Source organism: Zophobas morio, unplaced genomic scaffold (assembly GCF_036711695.1).
Source record: "Zophobas morio isolate AGI-343-1 ecotype UQ-CSIRO unplaced genomic scaffold, CSIRO_AGI_Zmor_V1 ptg000021l, whole genome shotgun sequence".
In the NCBI taxonomy this organism is placed as follows: domain Eukaryota; kingdom Metazoa; phylum Arthropoda; class Insecta; order Coleoptera; family Tenebrionidae; genus Zophobas; species Zophobas morio.
The window spans coordinates 16,519,685-16,545,895 of NW_026972126.1; the positions used below are offsets into that span (position 1 = coordinate 16,519,685).

General features: G+C 33.0%; 1 protein-coding gene across 1 annotated transcript in view; it reads right to left on the minus strand.

Moving 5' to 3' along the window:
• LOC135132188 (calcium-activated chloride channel regulator 4-like) overlaps nt 1–19,862 on the minus strand; it is a 35,505-nt gene extending 15,643 nt beyond the window's left edge. The window contains exon 1 of the mRNA XM_064060181.1: nt 19,438–19,862. Within this exon, the coding sequence (XP_063916251.1) occupies nt 19,438–19,584 (147 nt within the window). The 5' untranslated portion in view covers nt 19,585–19,862. The remainder of the gene's footprint in view (nt 1–19,437) is intronic.
• Between the last annotated feature and the right edge of the window lie 6,349 nt (nt 19,863–26,211).

The window sequence follows — 26,211 nt, forward strand, 5'->3', positions numbered from 1 at the left end:
GACAAGGAATTCCCAAGATTCTTTAAAACTACTTCAAAAACAAAAGGGATCTCGAGATCGTTCAAACTAGTTCAAAAACTAGGGACAAGCGGTTCCCGAGATTCTTTCAAACTACTTCAAGAACAAAACAAAAATGGTCCCTGAGATTCTTCAAAACTACTTCAAAAACAAAACAAAAGGAATCCCGGAGATCTTTCAAATTGATTCAAAAATAGGGGGCAACGGTCCCCGACATTCTTTCAAATTACTTCAAAACCAAGACAAGTAGTTCCCAATTTTCTTTAGAACTACTTAAAAAATAAAAGGGGTCCCGGAATATCTTTAAAAAATAAAATAAAAGGGATCTCAGAGATCCTTCAAACTACTTCCAAACCAGGGACAAGCGGTCCCAGATATTCTTTCAAACTACTTCAAAAATAATAACAAAAGGGGTCTCTGACATCCTTTCAAACTACTTCAAAAACAAAATACAAGAGGTCTCGAGATTCTTTCAAATTACTTCAAAAACAAAAAAGGGGTTCCAGAGATTTTTTCAAATCACTTCAAAATCAAGGGATTCCCAAGATTCTTTACGACTACTTCAAAAACAAATCAAAAGGGGCCCACGAGATTTTTTCAAACTATGTACCTACTTCAGAAACAAGACAAAAGAGGTATTTTTTTAGAGTATTTAACAGCTTGTGATACCTACAATTTATCATTAAAATTGGCTTTTATATTGATACCTTCACTAATAACAGAAATACTGATACTTTTCGCTTTCCAGCCGGCGCGTCGGTCTAAATTTTTTCCATGAGATTCTCTCTACTTAATTACTTCAAAAATAAGACAAGGAATCCCCAAGATTCTTTAAAACTACTCCAAAATTAAAACAAAAGGGATCCTACAGAGCCTTTCAAACTACTTCAAAAACAAAAGGGATCCCGAGATCCTTCAAACTAGTTCAAAAACCAGGGACGAGCGATTCCCAAGATTCTTTCAAACTACTTCAAAAACAAAACAAAAGGTGGTCCTTGAGATTCTTTCAAATTATTTCAAAAACAAGATAAGGAATCCCCGAGATTCTTCAAAACTACTTCAAAAACAAAACAAAAGGAATCCTGGAGATCTTTCAAATTGATTCAAAAACAGGGGGCAACGGCCCGCGACATTCTTTCAAATTACTTCAAAACCAAGACAAGTAGTTTCCAATTTTCTTTAGAACTACTTAGAAAATAAAAAGGGTCCTGGAATATCTTTAAAAATACTTTAAAAAATAAAATAACAGGGATCTCAGAGATCCTTCAAACTACTTCCAAACTAGGGACAAGCGGTCTCCGATATTCTTTCAAACTACTTCAAAAATAATACAAGAGGTTTCGAGATTCTTTCAAATCACTTCAAAATCAACGAATTCCCAAGATTCTTTACGATTACTTCGAAAACAAATCAAAAGGGGCCCACGAAATTTTTTCAAACTATGTATCTACTTCAGAAACAAGACAAAAGAGGTATTTTTTTAGAGTATGTAACAGCTTGTGATACTTACAATTTATCATTAAAGTTGGCTTTTATATTACTTTCACTAATAATAGAGATACTGATAGTTTTCGCTTTTCAGCCGCCTGTCTAATTTTTTTCCACGAGATTCTTTCTACTTAATTACTTCAAAAATAAGACACGGGATCTCCGAAATTCTTTCGAAATACTCCAAGAACAAAAGAGGTCCTCGAGATTCTTTAAAAATACTTCAAAAACAAAGGGACTCCCCAAGATCCTTGAAACTATTACAAAATCAAGGACAAGCGGTCCCCGAGACTCTTTCAAATTACTTAAGAAAAGGGGCCTTCGAGATTCTCTCAATTACTTCAAAAACAAGAGAAGGGATCCCAAGATTTTTTAAAACTCTTACTTCGAAAACAAAACAAACGGGATCCCGGCGATATTCAAACTGCTTTAAGGGGTCTCGGAGATTCTTTCAAACTACTTCAAAATCAAGACAAGGGATCCTCAAGATTTTTTCAAACTATCTACTTCAAAAACAAAACAAAACAAGTAAAACTTTTTTGAGAGAATCCAACAGCTTTTAATACCTATAATTTGTCATTAAACTTGGCTTTTACTTAATATCTGGACTAATAACCGAGATATTGATAGTTTTTTATAAACAATAAAACAGCAATGCAAAAGCAGAAGAGGTCCGACAGAAAAATATACAATAAAAGCGTACATTTTTCAATGTTACGATACTTGAATAATAATAATAACAATGCATTATCTACCTATTTTATCTGAAGTTAAATATCAGCACAGCAGGCTAGACTTCGCCCTTTAGAAACGTGGTTATTGTTGATTTTTCAGTATTAAATGTTTATCTAGTTTTAACAATGGCATTTATTATATTGTTACTTTACTTTTCGCTATGATGTAGGAAATCGTAAAAAAATTGTATGCTATACCCTTGACGTGGCGATTTAAATTATGAATAATTTTCAAGTCGCGTGCGATGCGCAGTCATTTTTTGCACCTGTTGCATATGATGTACATATCATTAAACTTAATTAATTTTTTAGACGTTTTTTGTCAATACCGCTGGAGTGGTTTTGATTGAAAATGACTATTATTACGTTGTAAATATTATGAGTCAAAAACTTGTGGTTTAAGTTTAATTTTCCAGAAATTGATTAAACTGACATTCTTACAAAGTTTGTTTAGTTCCCGTTTTAAAATAGTGAACACTTTGTCACAACTGGAACTAAACCTTTGTTTATTAATAGTATGTTTGGTCAACGTTGTAAATGCATATGCATCCTTGAAGTATGATAACTACAATCATTATTCAAGTATATATCTCGATGTATAACTTGCAGCGAATTAATTAATACAATTAAAGTGCAACGTCTGGAAAATTTCATGCTCAACTTAGCCTCAAGCTGAACGTAAATAAGATGTTAACTATCTATTCAACAATGCAATATTCTATTATTATTTATAATTCTAAAAAAAAAGATCGGTGGGGTTGAAAATCCACCAAATCCATTTTCGTGTGACCAGAAATTAAACAAAAATACAACCCATACAAAGTCATTCTTGTATAAGTTAGCATAAATTGCAAAAGTCAACGTCCGTGATATCACGAAAACTGGAGTAAGTGATTACGAAAAACGACCCATTAGCTAAAATTACAAGCTAATTTTGTTTTGAGCGTCTTCGTTTTAACCCCAACTGTCTCAAAACACCGAAAACGAAACAAGTAATTAAATCGATAAGAAAATCTCGACCCATTTTTTAAATTGCGGAACCGCAACGAACAAAAACAAACAAATTTAGCTATCATTCAATAAACGATTTTTTTTTATGTACACTGTTTCAAAATATCTAATTCGGCTGCGAGTGATGTTAATGCAATTAAGCATTTATTGCCCCTGTGTGTCAATTCCGACTTAATGTTTGTAAACAATTTTTGAATTTTGGCCCCATCATTAAAATACCACACATGTTATCGTAGCTAGGACGATAAAAGCGACGATCTCACCTACACTTTGAAATAACTCGAAAGTTATGTAATTTCACATCACATTTAGACCGTTATTATAGGCAGGAAATACAAGGATAGACAATGCTTAAACGCTTAAGCAATTATCATCACATGGCTCTTTAAATTGGAGGTGGAATAAGTTTTCGAGGTTAACGATTTATTTAAAGCGCGCACAAAAATTATAAAGCAATCATCTGCCGACTTTTGGCGGTGTCGCCACCATCTTGTCGCAACTGTCACTTTTTCAAAACAAGCTACGATTCGTTCAATTTTTCATAAACATAAATCAATTAGTTGATACGATCTCCAACAAAAAAACTACACTATTCTGCAAAACGCTCCCCTATCCACACGATATTAATCTCGTTGCGAACCCATAATTACTGCACCTGCATGGAAGGGGTCCATTGATTAAGTACGTATTTACATAATTTACGATGGGCCTCCGGTGGCCAACGCAACTAATTAACCATCACAAAGCAGGTTCATATATTAGATTATGACAAGTCGTATTGTGAGCAGAAAATGCCGATCTTTGTTGAGCTCCGGGCAGCCGCTACCGTGTACCATTCGCCTGCCAACGTTATTAATAAAAAAGGACCAAGTTCGAGGCGGTTGGTCGGCGTCGATATTGAATTAGGTTCTGCGGTTATTTCATGCCCATACCAATTCTGCTGTGGTTTAAAACCCATTAGTGCTTCTTCCGCGTCACATATCCATATTCGAGGCTGCATGGGCAATTTCGCACGGTTTATTGGCCATCAAGGGCGGACGGCACCGGGTTGGCTGCATACGTAAGTCCGAATGCGGCAGAGGGGAACCGCCACCAAATGGGTTTTAAGGAGTTGATGTAGTGTTATGTTTTTCAAATAATACGTGTGTTTCGTTTAAAATAAAATAAAATATCCTATATATTTTTCCAGATTTAGATTCTTTATGAAATGCGACAAAACGATTTCATTTAAACTAGTTTATTTGAGATTTCTATTCATTCATAATAAAGTTGCTTTAACATATTCTCGAAAATGTAACAATAGAAAACTGGCAATTTTAGATCCTGTATATTTGAAAACAATTTTATATAGGTACGCATACATTTTCGATAATTCACAGGAAATTTGTTGGGACACCCTGTACATTTTATTTAACAAAATTTGCACTTTCAAGAAATGACTTGACAACATCTAGATATAATTTAGAAGAAACGAGAAGAAAAAAAATGCGAACAAGTTTTCTCGAAGAGTGAGACGTAGTCGAGTTAAAAAAAATATCGGTAAAAAATTTATGCGGTACTTCCCTCACACTGAGAGCGGAGACTTGATGCTTGTTAGGTCGTTTTTTGATGATAATTTTTACCAAAAATTAGTCGATAAATTTATAATCTGTATAAGTTTCTTAACGATTAAACCTGTAAGACACTTTTAATCGTTTTTCGAGCTTTTGAGACTATATATTTAAAACATTTAATTTTCAAACCGTATTTTTCCAAATTTTTCGTGATATTTTTCGAATCAGTTCGTCGAAATGTTTCTTAAAATTTTCTCAGGATTTTTAGGTAACTTTTCAATAATTTCTATTTTTCAACCATCTTTCGATAAATACCGGACATCTTCTTGTAGATTTCTTTGTACATTTTTTTCGAAAAGCTCTCCATAAAACGAATAATGACAAATTTCGAAATATGTATGTAAAAAGAACTCATTTTCGAACTGATTTCTCAAAAATCTTTGTCTGGGACCATAACACATTATGTTTTTCGAAACAACACGTTGAAATGTAATTCTCAGAATTGTTTGAGGATTTTTAGACAATTTTTCAAAATTTTTCGGTAAACCTGTTGATTTTTTTTTCAATTTATTTTCAACCTTTTAATCTGGAACGACGAACACGCAATGTTTTTAGAATTAGTTCCTACAAACAAATGCATTTCTCAAATTTTTTTGAGGATTTTTTAGGCAACTTCTCAAAAATTTCATTTTTTCAGTATGATTCTTTTATCGTTTTTCGAAAATATCTAGACATTTTCTTGTAGATTTTGACTTACAGGAGATGTTTTTGAGTTCACTTCTCGGAAAAGTTTGACCATTTTTCCATCGATAAAGTAAAAAATTACCGTTTTCGATATACATACTTAAAAAAGTTCATTTTTAAACCGAATTTTTGGAAAAGCTTTGTCCGGGATGACGAACATTTAACATTCAAAGTGTTTTTCTCAGAGTTTTTTGAAGATTTTTAGGCAACTTTTTAAAAAATTCAATTTTTTAAAAAAATTTTTGGTGTTAGATAACTTTTCAAAAATGTGTATTATTCATTATTTCTTGTACAATTTTTTAACCGTTCAATCATCCTTTGATAATAATTGATGACATTTTCTTATAGATTTCGATTTGTAGAAAGTATTTTCGGCTTCATTTGTTTTAAAATTCCAACAAGTTTTCCAAAATCTATAAAACGAATAATGGCAAATTTTGCGAAAAAAAATCTCATTCAAGATTTTTCGAAAATCTTGGTATGGGACCAGTAACAAATTATGTTTTGCGAATCAGCTCATTGAAACGTATCGTCCAGAATTTTTTGAGGATTTTTTAGGCAACTTCTCAAAAATTTCATTTTTTCAGTATGATTTTTTTATCGTTTTTCGAAAATATCCAGACATTTTCTTGTAGATTTTGACTTACAGGAGATGTTTTGGAGTTCACTTCTCGGAAAAATTTAACCATTTTTCCATCGATAAAGTAAAAAATTACCGTTTTCGATATACATACTTAAAAAATTTCATTTTTAAACCGAATTTTTGGAAAAGCTTTGTCCGGGATGACGAATATTTAATATTCAAAGTGTTTTTTCCAGAATTTTTTGAAGATTTTTAGGCAACTTTTTAAAAAATTCAATTTTTCAAAAAAATTTTTGGTGTTGGATAACTTTTCAAAAATGTGTATTATTCATTATTTCTTGTACAATTTTTTGACCGTTCAAGCATCCCTTGATAATAATTGATGACATTTTCTTATAGATTTCGATTTGTAGAAAGTATCTTCGGCTTCATTTGTTTTAAAATTCCAACAAGTTGTCCAAAATCTATAAAACGAATAATAACAAATTTTGCGAAAAAAAATCTCATTTAAGATTTTTCGAAAATCTTGGTATGGGACCATTAACCAATTATGTTTTTCGAATCAGGTCATTGAAACGTAACGTCCAGAATTTTTTGAGGATTTTTTAGGCAACTCTTCAAAAATATCAATTTTTCGGTAAACTTTACGATTTTTTTGGCCGTTTTTGAGCTTTCAAGATTAGATATTTAATGTATTTTTAGTTTTAAACAAAATTTTCTGAAATTTTTACTCTAAACACGTAATGTTTTTAGAATTAACTCATCGAAATGCATTTCCCAGAATTTTTTGAAGATTTTTAGGCAACTTTCAAAAACTTCAATTTTTCAGTATGATTTGTTTTTACCGTTGTTCCAGCACCCTTCGAAAATTATCGAAAGACATTTTCTTGTACATTTCCATCTGCAAAAGTTATTTTTGGTTTCATTTTTTCGATCATCAAATAACATTCAGAATGTATTTTCCAGAATGGTTTGAAGATTTTTGGCGGCATTTCGAAAACCTCAATTTTTCAATGAATTTTTGGCGTTTTCAAGCACCCTTCGAAAATTACCCAAATACATTTTGTTGTAGATTTTGACATGCCGAAGTTATTTTTGGTCTAATTTTCTTCAAAATTCCAACAATTTTCCCATTACTAAATGAAAAGCGACAGTTTTCAATACCTGCATTTGAAAAATTTTTCGAAAATCATTGTCCAGGACCACAAATTAACATACAAAATATATATTTTCCTGAATTTTTTGAAATTTTTTTAAATTTTTCACAAACCCACACAATATTTTCAACAGTCACAAAAATAACGTTCTAACACTACCAACGTTTCCACACACCATTGTTGTTACTCACTGCTTCGCCGCTTCATAATCGAATTGAATAAACAAATTGACTATTCAATTCGCGACCACATATTGCCTTAATTCGAAAGCAAACATCACTAATGGTACTCCTTCGTGATGGCAGAGCTAGAATGTTTTGTGTAATTTGCGGTTAGCTTTTTATTGGAAACTCATTGTGCTAATCAGTGGCTTTGAGAACACAATGCAGCGTAGGAGCGTTCTTTGTGCGAAAAAAAAAATCACGATTCTGCGATTCTAATACTGGGTTAACCTGAATTTAAATTTTTCTAATGGAGCAGGTCAAGAGCTTATTAATATTCATTTCGCGTTCGAACAATCGATATCTGGGATGCAGCCTGGGAAACTGTTTCACTTTGTCGTGCATTTCCTGTGGAAACTCGGTTTTTCTTTTGTGCGGTGCATTTTTCTAGAGCTGGCGTTTTCTCTTTTGTATCTTAATCTAAGTCCGTTTTTTTTGTGGTGAAACAATGAAACGCGTAAATCGTTATCGAAAGATTATATATAATAAAATGTATACCTATACCTACGTGTTATTCCATTAAGTTTATTTATATTACTTTCAAACTGTAGCGAATGAGATAATTCCAAACAATATTGTTATAAGGGTGTGGGGACAAAAAATCTGCACAAATTTTAATTCACCCAAAATCGAGTTAGCTTTGAGAAAAATGACAGTTGACGTTATAACATTTTTTTACAGTTGTTAAAAATTGTTATGCCTAGTTCCTCTTGAAAGTTTCAATATTTTTTTGTAATAATGGAACACTTAAATGAAAATGATCGCCGATCTGTGATTGCCGAATTTTATAGAAGGCATATGCATTTAAAAAAGTCATTCACCGTTAATCACTTCTTTCAAATGGGGATATCAAAAAGGACAACTTATAGCATTTGCAGAAGAGTAGAGAATGGGAATTCGGTAGAAAGACAAGTAGGAAGCGGAAGACCAGCAAGAAAAATGTCCCAGAAGAAGAGAGAAGCCTTAGTCAATCAAAGTCACGGTAAACTTGGTGTTTCACTAAGAAAGATTGGACGGAAATTTAAAATTGACAAAAAGTATGTTAGCAACATATTAAAGGAGAATAATGTCAAACTTGCAACGCGAAAATCCGCCCCCAAATATTCAGAAAAACAAAATTTGGAACAAAAACGAAAATTAAGGCATCTTTCTGAATCCGCTTTTTCCCCCTCAAATGGAACTGAAATAATCATCGATGACGAATCCTACTTCACTTTTGATGGTAGCGATACTGCTAACAATAAACATTTCTATTGCAAGGAAGGAGAAGAAATAGATGATAAAGTGAAATTCAAACGTCATAAAAAATTTCAGTCCAAGTTGTTGGTCTGGTTGGCCATTTCTTCACGTGGACATTCTACTGCGTTTATTTGCCCATCTGGAAATTCTGTTAATGCAGATATTTATGAAAAACAGTGCATTAGGTCTCGACTTGTCCGCTTTATTAGAGAAAAGCATTCGGATGGCAATTTTGTATTTTGGTCAGACATGGCAACAGCTGATTACGCAGCTAACGTTATTGCTGCATATAATGAGTTAAACATTCCTTTTATCCCTAAGGACAAAAATGTTCCCAACGTACCTCAACTACGCCCAATTGAACGTTTTTGGAGAAACCTAAAGAGGAATGTGTACGAAAATGGATGGGAAGCCTCGACACATGCAGAATTAAAGAAGCGTATACTGCTGAAAATACGGCAAACAAAAATATCGGCTTTTACAAATTTAATGCGCCGTGTTAAAACAAAAATTCGTAAAGCAAGTAGATATGGTGCAGATTGTGTTCTTTAAAGTTGTTTTTATAAATGTTGTTGATCACGTTATTAATACCAGCTTTTATAATACAGTTATTCTAGTTTGAAATTTGTGCAGATTTTTTGTCCCCACACCCTTAATATGAAGAATTCAGGTTGTTATTTATAGCTTGTGTAGGTGTACTTGTGAACACCATTTTATTATTATTTAGAAATAAATAAATTTAATTCTACGTTTCATTTATTTCACCGGCAATACGTACTGTTCGGAATTTGTATAATTGCGCATACAGGAGAAAACTGTTCCGGGAAATTACTTAAACAGGAAAAGCTACAGTGCGACGAGAGCGAATTGATTCCCACGACTTAGTTCAAATATCTAAAATAAATAAGACACGAGTCAATTCACGACACATCTTCTGTTTTATGAAGCTCTCTGCGAGCTCAAATTTAATCACAACAAGACGCTTTTCCTGGATCGTTCCAGCAATTAATAGTTGTCACAAAACTCGACCCTATTACCCGGTGGCACAAAGTCCCGAACGTGCAAAAACTCCTAACCGCTCCATTTAATTTAAACCGTGTGATTTGAAACCGACGTCACTGCCTCTAATTAACTCGGCAACTTTTTCTCCTTGGCCAATTTTCATTGTCGATTACGAGCCAGGAATTCGAAAACCGTCACGTTTTCGCCTCGAAGGTCGTAAAAAGCGTGTACATCAACCACACAAGAGCACGTGAAAAAAACATCCCGAGGTGAAAACAACGAATAATGACGCAACCTTATTTATCCGGAGATTCTAATAACAAACAAACAAGCAATGCAATCGCGGGGATTCTCGGTATGCATTATTCGCTTTTCCAAGGATGAACTCGCATGATTCCTTGACATTCGGTGCTCCATCATCGAAGAACAAAGAATTCGATGGCAATCGGAGATGGTTTATCGGTTTTCGTGGACGTTTGGGTCACGTTTTTGGAGCGACGTGATTTATCCCGAAGAAGCGACGGGAAATGGCGGTGATATCGACGATGCGTGAGACGGTGAGACGCGTAACGAAAATATGGCTACCGTGATAATTTCAACAATTGAAGATAAATACGAAGATGTTTGTTTATCTGTTAACACCTGCTGGCGAGATGGGCGAGGCTCGGCAAGGTTGGATTGGTTAATTAAACAATCCCACGGCTCTTCGGTGCCGTCGCCACGGGAAAATGCGGATTTCCGCGGGTTCTTATGCGCACGATTGGCGTTTTCTTCGGTTGTAATGAGCTTTCCAAAGCTGCTTGTTGTATAATTTCAGGTACGAATATCTTAAAAGTGATTGTTTAAAAGTTTTCAAAGAATACGAACTGGAAATTCTTAAAAAGTCAATTTTCCGTTCCGTCAGTTGCATTGTTTTCATCGTTTTCAAAACCACAGAATTAACAGTGGCGTATTTTTCCAAAACAATTTAATATTTCTGGAAGTTCGCAGTAATCCATATTAGGACCTAAACTATTCTCCATTTTCGTCAACGAGCAACATAAATATACACCAAACACAACCTTTAGAAATGTCGGTGTTTTGAGAAATTATTTTTTTTTAAACTTGCTTAAAAATCCTCAAAAAATTCTAGAAAATACATTTTGTATTTTGATTGATAGCCCCGGACCAAGATTTTCGAAAAATTCGGTTTGAAAATGAAATTTTTTAAAGAAGTGTATCGAAAACAATCATTTTTCATTTTATCGATGGAAAAATGGTTGAAATTTTCGAATAAATGTGGCCAAGAAAATGTCGTTAACCGATTTTCAAAGGGTGCTCGAAAAAATTCGTATGGGAGGTATTGAAAAATTGAGATCTTTGAAAAGTTGCCTAACAATCTTCAAAAAAATCTGTTAAACACATTCGGTTTGAAAATGATTTTTTTTTTAAGTTGTATATCGAAAACCAACATTTTTCATTTTTTCGATGGAAAGATGGTTCGGATTTTAGAAGAAATGACGCCAAAAATAACTTCTCCAAGTCGAAATTTACAAGAAAATATCTTTAGGCAACATACCAAGGGTCTCCAAAAACGGCCAAAAAATTCATACGATATTGAAAAATTGAGATTTTTAAAAAGTTGCCCAAAAATCGTCAAAAAAAAACGAGAAATACATTTTGTATGTTGATTTATAGCCCCGGACCAAGATTTTCGAAAAATTCGGTTTGAAAATGAAATTTTCTAAAGAAGTGTATCGAAAACAATCATTTTTCATTTTATCGATGGAAAAATGGTTGAAATTTCCGAATAAATGTGGCCAAGAAAATGTCGTTAACCGATTTTCAAAGGGTGCTCGAAAAAATTCGTATGGGAGGTATTGAAAAATTGAGATCTTTGAAAAGTTGCTTAACAATTTTCAAAAAAATCTGTCAAGCACATTCGGTTTGAAAATGATTTTTTTAAAAGTTGTATATCGAAAACCAACATTTTTCATTTCTTCGATGGAGAAATGGTTCGGATTTTAGAAGAAATGACGCCAAAAATAACTTCGCCAAGTCGAAATTTACAAGAAAATGTCTTTAGGCAACATTCTAAGGGTCTCCAAAAACGGCCAAAACATTCATACGATATTGAAAAATTGAGATTTTTAAAAAGTTGCCCAAAAATCGTCAAAAAAAAACGGGAAATACATTTTGTATGTTTATTGATACCCCAGAATTAAGATTTTCAAAAAATTCAGTTTGAAACAGAAATTTTTTAAATATCGATATCGAAAACTGTGATTTCGATGGTAAAACGGTTGTAATTTTAGAAGAAATGAGGCCAAAAATAACTTCTGCAAGTCGAAATCAACAAGAAAATGTTTCTGGTAATTTTGAAAGGCTGCTCGAAATACGGGAAAAATATCATATGTCATCGGTTTGAAAATGAAATTGTTCAAAGTAGTCTACCGAAAACCGTCATCTTTTAGTTTATCCATGGAAAAATGGTCGAAATTTTCGAAGAAATGAGGTCAGAAATTATTTCTGCAAGTCGAAATCTACAAAAAATGTCTTTTGGCAAGTTTTGAAGGGTATCAAAAAAGGTCAAAAAATCCATTGAAAAACTAACATTTTTTAAAAGTTGCCTACAAAATTGAAAAAATTCTGGGAAATACATTTGTATGTTGATTGACGGTCCTGGACCAAGATTTTCGAAAACTTCTCCAAAAACGGCCAAAAAATTCATACGATATTGAAAAATTGAGATTTTAAAAAAAATCGGAAATACATTTTGTATGTTTATTGATAGTCCAGGATCAAGATTTTCAAAAAATTCAGTTTGAAACAGAATTTTTTTAAATATCGATGTCGACAATTGTGATTTCCATGGTCAAATGGTTGTAATTTTAGAAGAAATGAGGCCAAAAATAACTTCTGCAAGTCGAAATCAACAAGAAAATTTTTCAGGTAACTTTTAAAGGGTGCTCGAAATACGGTAAAAAGATCATGTGGGGTAATTAATAAACCGAAATTTTTGAAGTCTAAAAATTCTCAAAAAATGATTGGCAATACCTACATTTTGTATACCGGCCCAAAAATTTCTAAAAATTCGAAGAAAATATCTTTCAGCAATATTCGAAGGGTCCCGAAAAACGGCCAAAAAATTCCTACGATATTGAAAAATTGAGATTTTTAAAAAGTTGCCCAAAAATTATAAAAAAAAACTGGGAAAAACATTTTGTATGTTTATTGATAGCCCGGGGCCAAGTTTTTCAAAAAATTCGGTTTGAAAACGAAATTTTTCAAAGTAGTCTACCGAAAACCGTTATCTTTTTGTTTATCCATGAAAAAATGGTTGAAATTTTACAAAAAATGTCTTGGCAATTTTTGAAGGGTATCAAAAAAGGTCAACAAATTCATTGAAAAACTAAGATTTTTGAAAAGTTGCCTAAAAATAAAAAAAAATTCTGGGAAATATTTTTATATGTTGATTGATGGTCCCGGTCCAAGATTTTCGAAAATTTTTGTTTTGGAATTTGAAATTTTTTAAATATGGATATCAAAAACTGTGATATCTATTCAAAAATTAAAAAGCAACATAATACGAAAACTCAACCGACAACACTGTCTAGGGAGATTTTTATTTGATACCAACTTAATTCAGCAGGTGTTGGTTTTTAATTTTTGAACAAACTATACATTTGTATCTTGATTGATAGTCCCGGACTAAGATTTTCGAAAATTTCAGTATGAAAATATTTTTTTTTTGATTTTTCATTTCATCGATGGTTGGAATTTTCGAGAAAATGAGGTCAAAAATAACTTCCACAAGTCGAAATCTACAAAAACATGTCTTTGTGCGATTTTCAAAGGATGCTCAAAAAATGTCTTTTGTATTTTCGAAAAAATCGCGGAGTTGGTGATCTTTTCATATAAAAATGTAATCAAAAATAAGGACAGAATTTTATAATTGACGAAATAAAAAACAATACTCTTGCAACTCCATCTGTTCGGTAAACATAGTATAGGATTCCCTGCATTACTAGTTATAAACTTGACAGTTATCAAAATTAGTGATTTTAGTTTCATATTTTCAGACACAATTAACAGTTTGTTTAACTTCAGTGTCTAAATTAGAAGGATCTAAAGAATTTAAAAAGCTGTCATTCACTATATCTCTAGATATACTCATAATACTGAAAGGTACATCATTTTCTTTATCTTCTTTTTCAACCTATCGAGAATTCTTTTAAATCGTGAACTCATTTTGTATTACTGAAATCGACTCTAGACCGTCGTAATATATTAAACCACGTGATAGAATTTTAATGGGTACAAAAATAACGTTCTGCGTATAAAAACAATAGCATGCGCCGACGTCACAATCCACAGTGGCATGGCTGCCATTCCTGCCATTTCAGGAATGCTCAACCATCGAGAGAAAAACGCTGATTAACAGCCCAACTATTAGCCGACTAGTCAGATAACCTCAGCAAAAAAAGAACTTTTATGTCCTTATCTGCCTTATTTACATACATTTTCATAACCACCTCGCCGATTCACACGAAGGAGGCCAAATCCACGCTCAACTACACAAGTAAAAGTACCATCGACAATTAAATAAACTCAGCCGATGCCCAAACAATAAAGTGATAAAAAAATCCCAGTCTCCACTTTCAAATCGAATCCACTATTTACAATTGATTAAGCGGCGGTTTCTTTTCTGGCCCGATTTCACCGCGATTTCCCGCGTCGCAGGCGAAAATTGGAGGCTTCGCTGGGACAGTACGTGGAGGTGCATTCTAAAATCCGTGAAATTACACATTGTGAGGGACAATGGAGGAAAAAAGCAATTATGGCCGTTAAGAGCAGATAAAATTAATCTCGGCATTTATTCTCGGGAACCATTAAGTGGCGGAGAGCGTTATCGGGGAATTTTAAAAGCTGAACAAGGGGCCGCGGCGGACGCGAATGCTGGCGTAAGGCGTAAGTGCGGGATAAGGAAGGAATCTGATTGTTGGCGGGCAGACGGTTTTGGATTTCCGCGGACGATAGACGCGGAATTTGTCTTATCGGCGGTTGTGTAAGACGCAGACGACGTTTTCCGCGATAGAGCGGAGAGGATTGAACGGCGATTCGTAGGTATTGCATAAGGTGCGATTAAATTACTCGGTTTGTTTATTAATTGAATTGGAAGTGGTCGACGACTACCGGAGCAGTGAACGGTATAGTACCGTTCGGTATTTTTTGAAATTTACTGCCAAATGGGGCAACTCAGTGAAGCAAATGCAAAACTACGACAAATCAAAATATCACTTGTTTGTAACAACCAAAATAAGCACTTATGAGGAGTCACTCACCTCACGAAATGAAGTTTTAATAATATCCTTAATATACAAGCCCATCGTTTTAATACCGTAAAAATTATAAGCAAAATTTGAAGATATTTATTTTTTCCATGCATTTTTTTATGCAAATTACTCCCCATTTCAATTGCTTCAGTAGAGAAGATAATGAATTTTAAAACTGAAGGGAAAACCTATCATCCCCATTAATCCCTGAATAATAATACCCTTCCAGCATGCTTATCTACTTCAAAATCTTTATTATCAATTCCGACCATTCTGCCTGAGTCAACGACAATGCTAGTTACGCTTTCAACTGAATTTATAGTGTGGTAATTATTTATTAATTTTACTTCGGGATACAAAGAAAAACTCGTATTCAAATCGATAAGGTAAACAAAATATACTTATGTGGACGCGGAATAAATAAAAAGCTAAAAAACTCCAAAACTTGCATTCTAAATTCATGAGATTTCTATTTATTAATTTTTTTGGTAAAATTGTTGGGTTAGTATTATTATGACCCAAAATTATAACCTACTGAGACACTAAATAGGTAAAGTTATAAATAATTATTAATTTTAAAAGCCAACTCAGATTTTAATTTTTTCTAAGTAAAAATATTTTCAAAGTGAACGAAAACCTATCCGAAAAAATTATTTCATATCTCAATTATTTCAAAAACTTTTTTATTTTGGTATCCGTGTATCGGTTTTAACTGTGCATACTTTGTGACTTAAATATACAAATATACAGGGTGTTCAATCACTAATGTGCAGCACTAAGATTCCTTTTTTAACTTCCAAATTGTGAAATTTTCGTAGTTTATTCTTTATTTATTCTAAATTTATGAAATTCCTAGTTATTAACTTTTTAGGTAAAATTGTTGGGTTAGTATTGATATGACCCAAAAATACAGCCTTGCGCGACAACAAATACATAAAATTATAAATAATCATTACTTTTAACAGCCAACTGGGATTTTAGTTTTTTCTAATTACGTTATATTTTTAAAATGAACGAAAACCTTTTGAAAAAGATTATTTCGTATCTCAATTACTTGAAGAAATTTTTTGTTTTGGTAACCGTGTATTATTTTATGACATAAATATACAAATATACACGGTGTTCAATCACTAATGTGTAGCACTAAGATTCCTTTTTTGACTTCCAAATTTTGAAATTTTCGTAGTTTATTCTTTATTTATTCTAAATTTATGAGATTTCTATTTATTAATTTTTTTGGTAAAATTGTTGGGTTAGTATTATTATGACCCAAAAATATAACCCACTGGGACACTAAATAAGTAAAGTTATAAATAATTATTAATTTTAAGAGCCAACTCAGATTTTAATTTTTTCTAAGTAAAAATATTTTCAAAGTGAACGAAAACCTAACCGAAAAAATTATTTCATATATCAATTATTTCAAAAACTTTTTTATTTTGGTATCCGCGTATCGTTTTTAACTGTGCATACTTTGTGACTTAAATATACATAAATATACAGGGTGTTCAATCACTAATGTGCAGTACTAAGATTCCTTTTTTAACTTCCAAATTTTGAAATTTTCGTAGTTTATTCTTTATTTATTCTAAATTTATGAAATTTCTAGTTATTCACATTTTTGGTAAAATTGTTGGGTTAGTATTGATATGACCCAAAAATACAGCCTTGCGCGACAACAAATAGATAAAATTATAAATAATCATTACTTTTAACAGCCAACTGGGATTTTAGTTTTTTCTAATTACGATATATTTTTAAAATGAACGAAAACCTTTTCAAAAAGATTATTTCGTATCCCATTTATTTCAAGAAATTTTTTGATTTGGTAACCGTGTATTATTTTTAACCGTGTTTATTTTATGACATAAATATACAAATACACAGGGTGTTCAATCACTAATGTGCAGCACTAAGATTCCTTTTTTAACTTCCAAATTTTGAAATTTTCGTAGTTAATCCTTTGTTTATTCTAAATTTATAAAATTTCTAGTTATTACTTTTTTTGGTAAAATTGTTGGGTTAGTATTATTATGACCCAAAAATATCACCTACTGAGGCACTAAATATGTAAAGTTATAAATAATTATTAATTTTAAAAGCCAACTCTGATTTTAATTTTTTCCAAGTAAAAATATTTTCAAAGTGAACGAAAACCTATCCGAAAAAATTATTTCAATTATCCATTACTTCAAAAATTATTTTATTTTGGTATCTGCGTATCGTTTTTAACTGTGCATACTTTGTGACTTAAATATACAAATATACAGGGTGTTCAATCACTAATGTGCAGCACTAAGATTCCTTTTTTAGCTTACAAATTTTGAAATTTTCGTAGTTTATTCTTTATTTATTCTAAATTTATGAAATTTCTAGTTATTCACTTTTTTGGTAAAATTGTAGGGTTAGTATTGATATGACCCAAAAATACAGCCTTGCGCGACAACAAATAGATAAAATTAGAAATAATCATTACTTTTAACAGGCAACTGGGATTTTAGTTTTTTCTAATTACGATATATTTTCAAAATGAACGAAAACCTACTCACAAAGATTATTTCATATCTCAATTAATTCAAAGACTTTTTTATTTTGGTAACCGTGTATCATTTTTAACTGTGTTTATTTTGTGACATACATGTGCAAATATACAGGGTGTTCAATCACTTATATGCAGCACCAAGATTCCTTTTTTAACTTATAATTTTTGCAATTTTCGTAGTTTATTTATGAGACACTTTTGTTATATATAAAACATTTTTTTTTTTTTACAAAAATTACTCCCTACTTCAATTGCGCTATTGAAGAAGATAATTAATTTTAAAACTGAGGGGAAAACCCATCACCACCATAAATCCCTGAACAATAATAATGCTCTTCAAACATAGTTTTCCTAATTCAAAGTTTTCATGATGGACTCCGACTATTCTGCCTGTGATCCAACGATATTAGTTGCGATTTCAACTCCATTGTTATTTATTTATTTTTAGTAAAATTGTTGGGTTAGTATTATTATGACCCAAAAATACAGCCTAGTGAGACACTAAATATGTAAAGTTACAAATAATTAGAACTTTTAATAGCCAAATGAGATCTTTAATTTTTTCATCATTCAAAAACCATTCATGAACTAAAAATAAATTCAGAAGATTTATTTGCTTTTGGAAAATGATATTGATATGATATTGATTTGATATATAACGTAAGAAAATATTTAAATAAAACTTGCTTGGATTTAGAGTTGGCTGTGACACACTATAGTTGGAAACAGCGAATTAAAAACATTTGTCATTTTGCTAATTGTACAAAAGGTATAAATAAATTAACACTTAAATGGTGACTTATCACTGACGCCAAGAATTTTAGATGTTTCAGATTTGTAAATATTTACTTGGTTTATTTTCAATAATACAGTACAACGAAACTTATCTTGACGTTTTCTAGCACAGCAAACGTCACAGAATTTAATAACTTGAGATTCTTGATAAACATCTAATTTTTCATAGCCAACTGGACCATGTTTTTTTGTAAACTTTTTTCGTGATTTAAGACGCATATATAAAATTCAACACACTTTGCGATGAAGGAACTTAATAATTTTTCATTGAATTTAAATGGCACGGCAATACCAACCAAATAAAATGCGTTAATCAACTCTGAACCAAAATATTTTTGATTTGTATTACATATTTTAAAAGTGAACTAGTTTCTCTTTTACTTTTTTTAAAAACATGCTTTCGACATTCAACATTTTTTAAATAAGTAGTAAAAAGTGGCTTCACTTTTTAGCGGCCTTATACACCATTACATTATTTTTGTACTATTAAGGAAATGATTAGATGTACATTTATTTTTTTTTAGTTGTCTTACATAATCATATTAAATAAATTTTAAATGTGAAGACCTCAAGGATAATTATCAAAACTCAGTTAAAAGTTACAGTTTCGACTAAACCCAATTTTGTTGCCAAGGTTAAGAATTAAGTACAGATAGATATTGATTATGGAAATTACGGAAAGCTGAAGATTCACAAAAAGTGAAAGTCGAATAGTGTGTAAAAACTAAGCTCAACCAAATTGCCTCCGAACACGCTGATGATTCTTGGCCGAAAAAATTTAAACGAAAGTAGTGTTTCAAGAACTTGAAAAAACCCTAGATTTTTTTTTTCACAATTTCGGCGCTCTACTAATAAAAAAATCCGGACTTTTTTTAATTTTTACACTCTGAAACCAAAATTAAATTTTGCCACGGTCCGGTTTTGCATCGCCTAGCACAAAATTGCCGATGTTCGACCACTTTCGTCACTTATTGTTCGGCGTTAAATGGAACGCAAACTATTACACAACCCATCTCAAAATTCCCCGATTTTTACCTCCAGGTTATCAAGGACGATCCTGCAGTCCTTGACGGGGACGCCCTCGGTGATCCGCACCACGAAGTCCTCGTAGGCCCCGTTCCTCAGCTCCAACCCCGCGCAGAGCCCCCCCAGCACCAACAATCCCAAAATCGCCTTCTCCATAGTAAAAAATTTTTCGATTTTTTTTCAAAAATCACTCATGTCTTTCACCACACTTGCACTAGCGTCTGGTGCTATCGATTGTTTGTACCGTTGTCAGGACAACCGTTGCACGATAACAACAAAATGTTCAGAGGTCGACGTTACGCTCCGGTAGTGGCGATACGCACCGGAAGCCTGCTCGGACGACTGCGCTGTACGAGAGCCGGATTAGAACTGGCGGCTTGAAGAAGAACCGGCACGGCGACGCGACTACTCCCACTCGCTCTCGTGCACCGCTGCACGGTACGGCACCGGCATATGGGTAAGCGAGGTAGCTGGTGCCTCGGGGTGGACGAGGTTTATGGCGGGCTCTGGGTTGCATACGGTGCAGCGGAGCGAGGTGGCACGCGAGGAAGATGCGAGTCGACGAATAAGGAAAGTTGGTCAGGATGCAAACGGCGGGTTCGGGTAGTGCGATGATCCGATGCACTTACGATGCTTGTGGTACAAAAAGTCAAATCGATTAAAAAATGAATGAAGAACTAAAATGGTTATTTACGTTTATGCAACAAGTTGTAAAATAGGAGGATTTTTTACGAGATTGACGGGTTATATAATGAGGCAAATGCCGAGTGGAATAATAAGACGAGGAAAAAAATGCCCATTTCTTTCAATGGAAAAAATATTTGCAAGAGAAATGGATTATCTGTGTAAAAAAGAAACAGCATGTAATTAATACCAATTATATTAACAAATAAAGTTTTTACTTTATTGAAAATTACGTTTCAACTGCCAGTTTATCATCTTCAATGTTAAAATTATTTTTTGATAAAATCAACATCACGCAAAAAACAGATTCAAGAAACTTTTTTTTCATTCACATTTGAGTGTTTATTTCATAAAAAAAAAATTACGAATAAAAAAACATTAAAATTGAATGAAATAAAGTACTACCACTTTATTTTACAAACAATTAACCACATGAGAAACCCTACAAAACATATATATAGAGGATGAGATATTTACAGAATATAGTGTCTAGAAATTATAGACAGAATATATTATATATTATGTCCAGAGAATCTTGACAATTTCTATCGTCTGCTGGAGAGAATTTATACAATCTATGGAGTTTAGAGAGCCTTCAGTGCGTAGAGAATCTAGAAATTTTAGAAAGCCTAGAGAATCTACAGAGTGTAGAAGCCCTGGTCAAGAAGAATTTAGAAAACTTCAAAGGCCTAGGGGCCTAGACATATCCAATCTAGGCAATTTAGAGATTAGCGATTCTAGAGAGAATCAAGAGAATCTATCAAGTTTAAAAAGCCTTCAGAACATGGAGAATTTGGAAAATTTAGACTCTAGAGAACCTAGGCATTTTAGACAATTTATGGATTTGAGAATCTACAGAGAATTTAGAGTTTACGGAGAGCTCTCTAGAGAGCCTTCAGAGTATCGACAATTTCAAGAATCTAGAAACTTTAGCCAAACATAGAGTATTAGAAACTTTACAAAGTCTAGAGAATACCTTAGTTTAGTGTCTATAAATTCTAGATGGTATAAAGTCCAGAGAATCTATTGATTCTAGATCACCTCTTGATCATAGACAATCTAGGGTATATAGAAACCCTACAAAACATGTAGAACCCCGACAATTTGGAAAGCTTTAAAAGCCTAGAGGGCCTAAAATGTCCACAGAATTTCTAGATAATTTAAATCGCCTCGAATTTTTTACAGTACGTAGAGAGTATTGGAAATTTATAAAATCTAGCAAATCTAGACTAGCAATCTCAGAGAGTATGGAGATTCTAGAGAACCTAGGAAATCTAGGTAATTTAGGGATTGGAGAATCTAGAGAAAATTTTGAGTCTATGGAGTTTAGGAGTCTTCAGAGACTAGATAATTTAGAGAATCTAGAAACTTTTGAAATTTTAGAGAATCTAGACACCTATAAACCCTAGATGATAGGGTCCAGAGAATCTATTGATTTTAGAGGAACCCTTGATCATAGATAAATCTAGGGTATCTAGAAATCCTACGAAACATATAGAACTCGGAGAATTTAGAAACCTTCAAAGGCCTAGAGGGCTTGAAATGTCGACAGAGTGTCTAAATAATTTAAATCACCTCGAATCTAAATGTTTTAAAGACCTTATAGTACCGAGAGAGCCTAGAAACTTTATAAAATCTATCAACCTAGAGATCTTAGAGAATATGGAGAATCCAGAAAGAGTTAACAGCACCTATGGAGTTTAGAGAGCCCGCAGAAGCATAGAGAATCTAGAAAATTAAAAAAGCTTAGAGAATCTAGAGGGCCTCCTGATTATAGATGATCTAGGATGACTCTCTACAAAACATACAGAGCCTAGAGAATTTAGAAACCTTCAAGGGCTAGGGAGCTCGAAATATCCACAGAGTATCAAGATAATTTAAATTGCCTTGCGTCTAAATATTTTAGAGAGCTTACAGTACCTAGATAGTCTACAAAATATATAAAATTTAGTAAGTCTAGAGTCTAGAAATCTTAGAGCATACCTAGAAGATCTAGGCAATTTAGGGATTAGAGAATCTAGAGAAAATTTTGTGTCTATGAAGTTTAGGAGTCTTCAGAGACTTGAGAATTTAGAGAATCTAGAAACTTTAGAAATTTTAGAGAATCTAGACACCTATAAATCCTAGATGATAGGGTCCAGAGAATCTATTGATTTTAGAGGAACCCTTGATCATAGATAAATCTAGGGTATCTAGAAATCCTACGAAACATATAGAACCCGGAGAATTTAGAAACCTTCAAAGGCCTAGAGGGCTTGAAATGTCGACAGAGTGTCTAAATAATTTAAATCACCTCGGATTTAAATGTTTTAAAGACCTTATAGTACCGAGAGAGCCTAGAAACTTTATAAAATCTAGCAACCTAGAGATCTTAGAGAATATGGAGAATCCAGAAAGAGTTAAGAGCACCTATGGAGTTTAGAGAGCCCGCAGAAGCATAGAGAATCTAGAAAATTAAAAAAGCTTAGAGAATCTAGAGGGCCTCCTGATTATAGATGATCTAGGATGACTCTCTACAAAACATACAGAGCCTAGAGAATTTAGAAACCTTCAAGGGCTAGGGAGCTCGAAATATCCACAGAGTATCCAGATAATTTAAATTGCCTTGCGTCTAAATATTTTAGAGAGCTTACAGTACCTAGATAGTCTACAAAATATATAAAATTTAGTAAGTCTAGAGTCTAGAAATCTTAGAGCATACCTAGAAGATCTAGGCAATTTAGGGATTAGAGAATCTAGAGAAAATTTTGTGTCTATGAAGTTTAGGAGTCTTCAGAGACTTGAGAATTTAGAGAATCTAGAAACTTTAGAAATTTTAGAGAATCTAGACACCTATAAATCCTAGATGATAGGGTCCAGAGAATCTATTGATTTTAGAGGAACCCTTGATCATAGATAAATCTAGGGTATCTAGAAATCTTACGAAACATATAGAACCCGGAGAATTTAGAAACCTTCAAAGGCCTAGAGGGCTTGAAATGTCGACAGAGTGTCTAAATAATTTAAATCACCTCGGATCTAAATGTTTTAAAGACCTTATAGTACCTAGAGAGCCTAGAAACTTTATAAAATCTAGCAACTCTAGAGATCTTAGAGAATATGGAGAATCGAGAAAGAGTTTAGAGCACCTATGGAGTCTAGAGAGCCCACATAAGCATAGAGAATCTAGAAAATTAAAAAAGTGTAGAGAATCTAGAGGGCCTCCTAATTATAGATGATCTAGGATAACTCCCTACAAAACATACAGAGCCTAGGGAGTTTAGAAACCTTCAAGGGCTAGGGAGCTCGAAATATCCACAGAGTGTCCAGATAATTTAAATTGCCTTGCACCTAAATATTTTAGAGAGCTTACAGTACCTAGATAGTCTACAATAGTCTAGAAATCTTAGAGAATAGGGAGACTCTAGAGAACCTAGGAAATCTGGGCAGTTTAGGGATTAGAGAATTTAGAGTCTATGGAGATTACAGAGCCCTCAGAGTATAGAGAATTTCGAGAATCTTGAAACTTTAAAAAGTCTAGAGAATCTACAGAACCTAGCGGCCCCCCTACGGGTTTTAGTGGGCCTTCAGAGCATAGAGAATCTAGAAACTTTAGAAAACAGAAAATCTACAGAATCTGGAGGGCTTCGTAATTATATATGATCTAGGACATCTCCCTACAAAACATATAGAGCCTAGAAAATTTAGAAAATTTCAAGGGCTAGGGAGCTCGAAATATAGGCAGAGTATCCAGATAATTAAAATCGCGTCGCATCTAAATATTTTAGAGCGCTTATAGTACCTAGATAGTCTACAAAATATATAAAATTTATTAAGTCTAAAGTCTAGATATCTTAGAGCATATGGAGCCTTTAGAAAACCTAGAAAATCTAGGCAATTCAGGGATTACAGAATTTAGAGAAAATTTTGAGTCTATGGAGTTTAGAGAGTCTTCAGACTAGAAAATTTAGACAATCTAGAAACTTTAGAAATTCTAGAGAATATAGACACCTATAAACCCTAGATGATAAGAATCGAGAAATTCTACAGAATATAGACACCTATAAACCTTAGATGAAAAGAATCTAGAGAATCTATTGATTTTAGAGGGACTCTTGATCATAGATAATCTAGGGTATCTAGAAACCTTACAAAATACATAGAACCCGGAGAATTTAGAAACCTGCAAAGGCATTGGGGGCCTGAAATGTCCACAGAGTATGAAGATCATTTAAATTGCCTAGAATTTAAACATTTTTGAAAACTCATAGCATCTAGGGAGTATCGAAAATCTATAAAATCTACCAAGAATAGACTCTAGAAATTTTAGAGAATATGGAGACTTTAAAGAACCTAGACAATCTAGGTAATTTAGGGATTAGCGAATCTAGAGAAAATTTGGAGAGTCTATGAAGTTTAGAAAGCCTAGTGAATTTAGACACCTGCAAACCTAAGATGGTCTGAAATCCAGGGAATCTATTGATTCTTGAGGACCTCTTGATCTAGGGTATCTAGAAATCCTAGAAAACATCTAGAACCAGGAAAATTTAGAAACCTTCAAAGGTTTAGAGAGACTGAAACGTTCACAGAGTTGGTAGATAACTTAAATCTCTTTGAATCTAAATATTTTAGAGAGCTTACAGTACTTAGAGACTCTAGAAAATTTATAAAATCTACCAAGTCTAGAGCCTGGAGATCTTAGAGAATATGGAGAATCTAGAGAGTCCAGAGGAGCATAGAGAATCTAGAAAATTAAAAAAACCTAAAGAATCTACAGAATCTAAAGCGCCTCCTGGTTATAGATGATCTAGAATATCTCTCTACAAAATATATAGAGGCTAGAGAATTTAGAAACCTTCAAGAGCTATAATTTAAATCGCCTCGGATCTAAATATTTCAGAGAGCTTACAGTATCTAGAGAATCTACAAAATATATAAAATCTAGCAAGTCTAGAGATCTTAGAAAATATGGAGACTCTATAAAACCTAGGAAATCTAGGCAATTTAGGGATTAGAGAATTTAGAGACTCTCAAAACTTTAGAAAGTCTAGCGAATCTACAGAGCTAAACGAGCCTCCTACGGGTTTTAGCGAACCTTCAGAGCATAGCGAATCTAGAAACTTTAGAAAGTCTAGAGAATATATTCATTTTAGAGGGTCTTTTGATCATAGACAATATATGGTATCTAGAAACTCTACAAAACATATAGAGATCGGGAAATTTAGACACTTTCAAGGGTCTAGAGGGCCTGAAATGGCCACACAGTATCTACATCATTTCAGCAAGTATAGAAACTACAAATCTTAGTGAATATGTGGACTCTAGTGAACCTAGATAGAGTCTAGAGAGTTTAGAGGGCCTTCAGAGCATAGAGAATTTAGAGAATCTAAACTCTAGAAACTTTATAAAGTTAAGTGAATCTAGACACCTATAAACTTTAGATGGCATGTCCAGAAAATATATTGATTCCAGAGGGCTTCTTGATCATAGAAAATCTACGGTATCAAGAAACCCTACAAAACATATAGAAACTGGAGAATTTAGAAACTTTCAAGGGCCTAGAGTGTCCACAAAGTATCTAGATAATTTAAATCTCCTCGAATTTAAACATTTTAGAAAACTTATAACACCTAGAAAGTCTAGAAAGTCTATAAAATCTAGTAAGTATAGAGTCCACAAAACTTAGAGAATATGGAGACTAGAGAACCTAGATCGAGATTCGAGAATCTCTCACCTTAGTTTAGTGTCTCTAAACCCAGAGAATCTATTGATTCTAAAGGGTCTTTTGATCATAGATAATCTAGGGTATCTAGAAACCATATAAAACATACAGAACTCGGAGAATTTAGAAACCTTCAAGGACTCAGAGAGCGTTAAATATCCACAGAGTTTCTAGATAATTTAAATCGTCTCAAATCTAAGCATTTTAGAGAGTCTACAAAACTTTATAAAATCTAGCAAGTGTAGAGTCTAGAGATCTTAAAGAATATAGAGGGTCCATAAACCCTAGACAACCAAGGCATTTTAGGAGTTGGAGACTCTAGAAAAAATTTGGAGAATCTATGGAGTTTAGAGAGCCTTTAAAGCACAGAGAATTTAGAGAATCTAGAAACTTTAGAA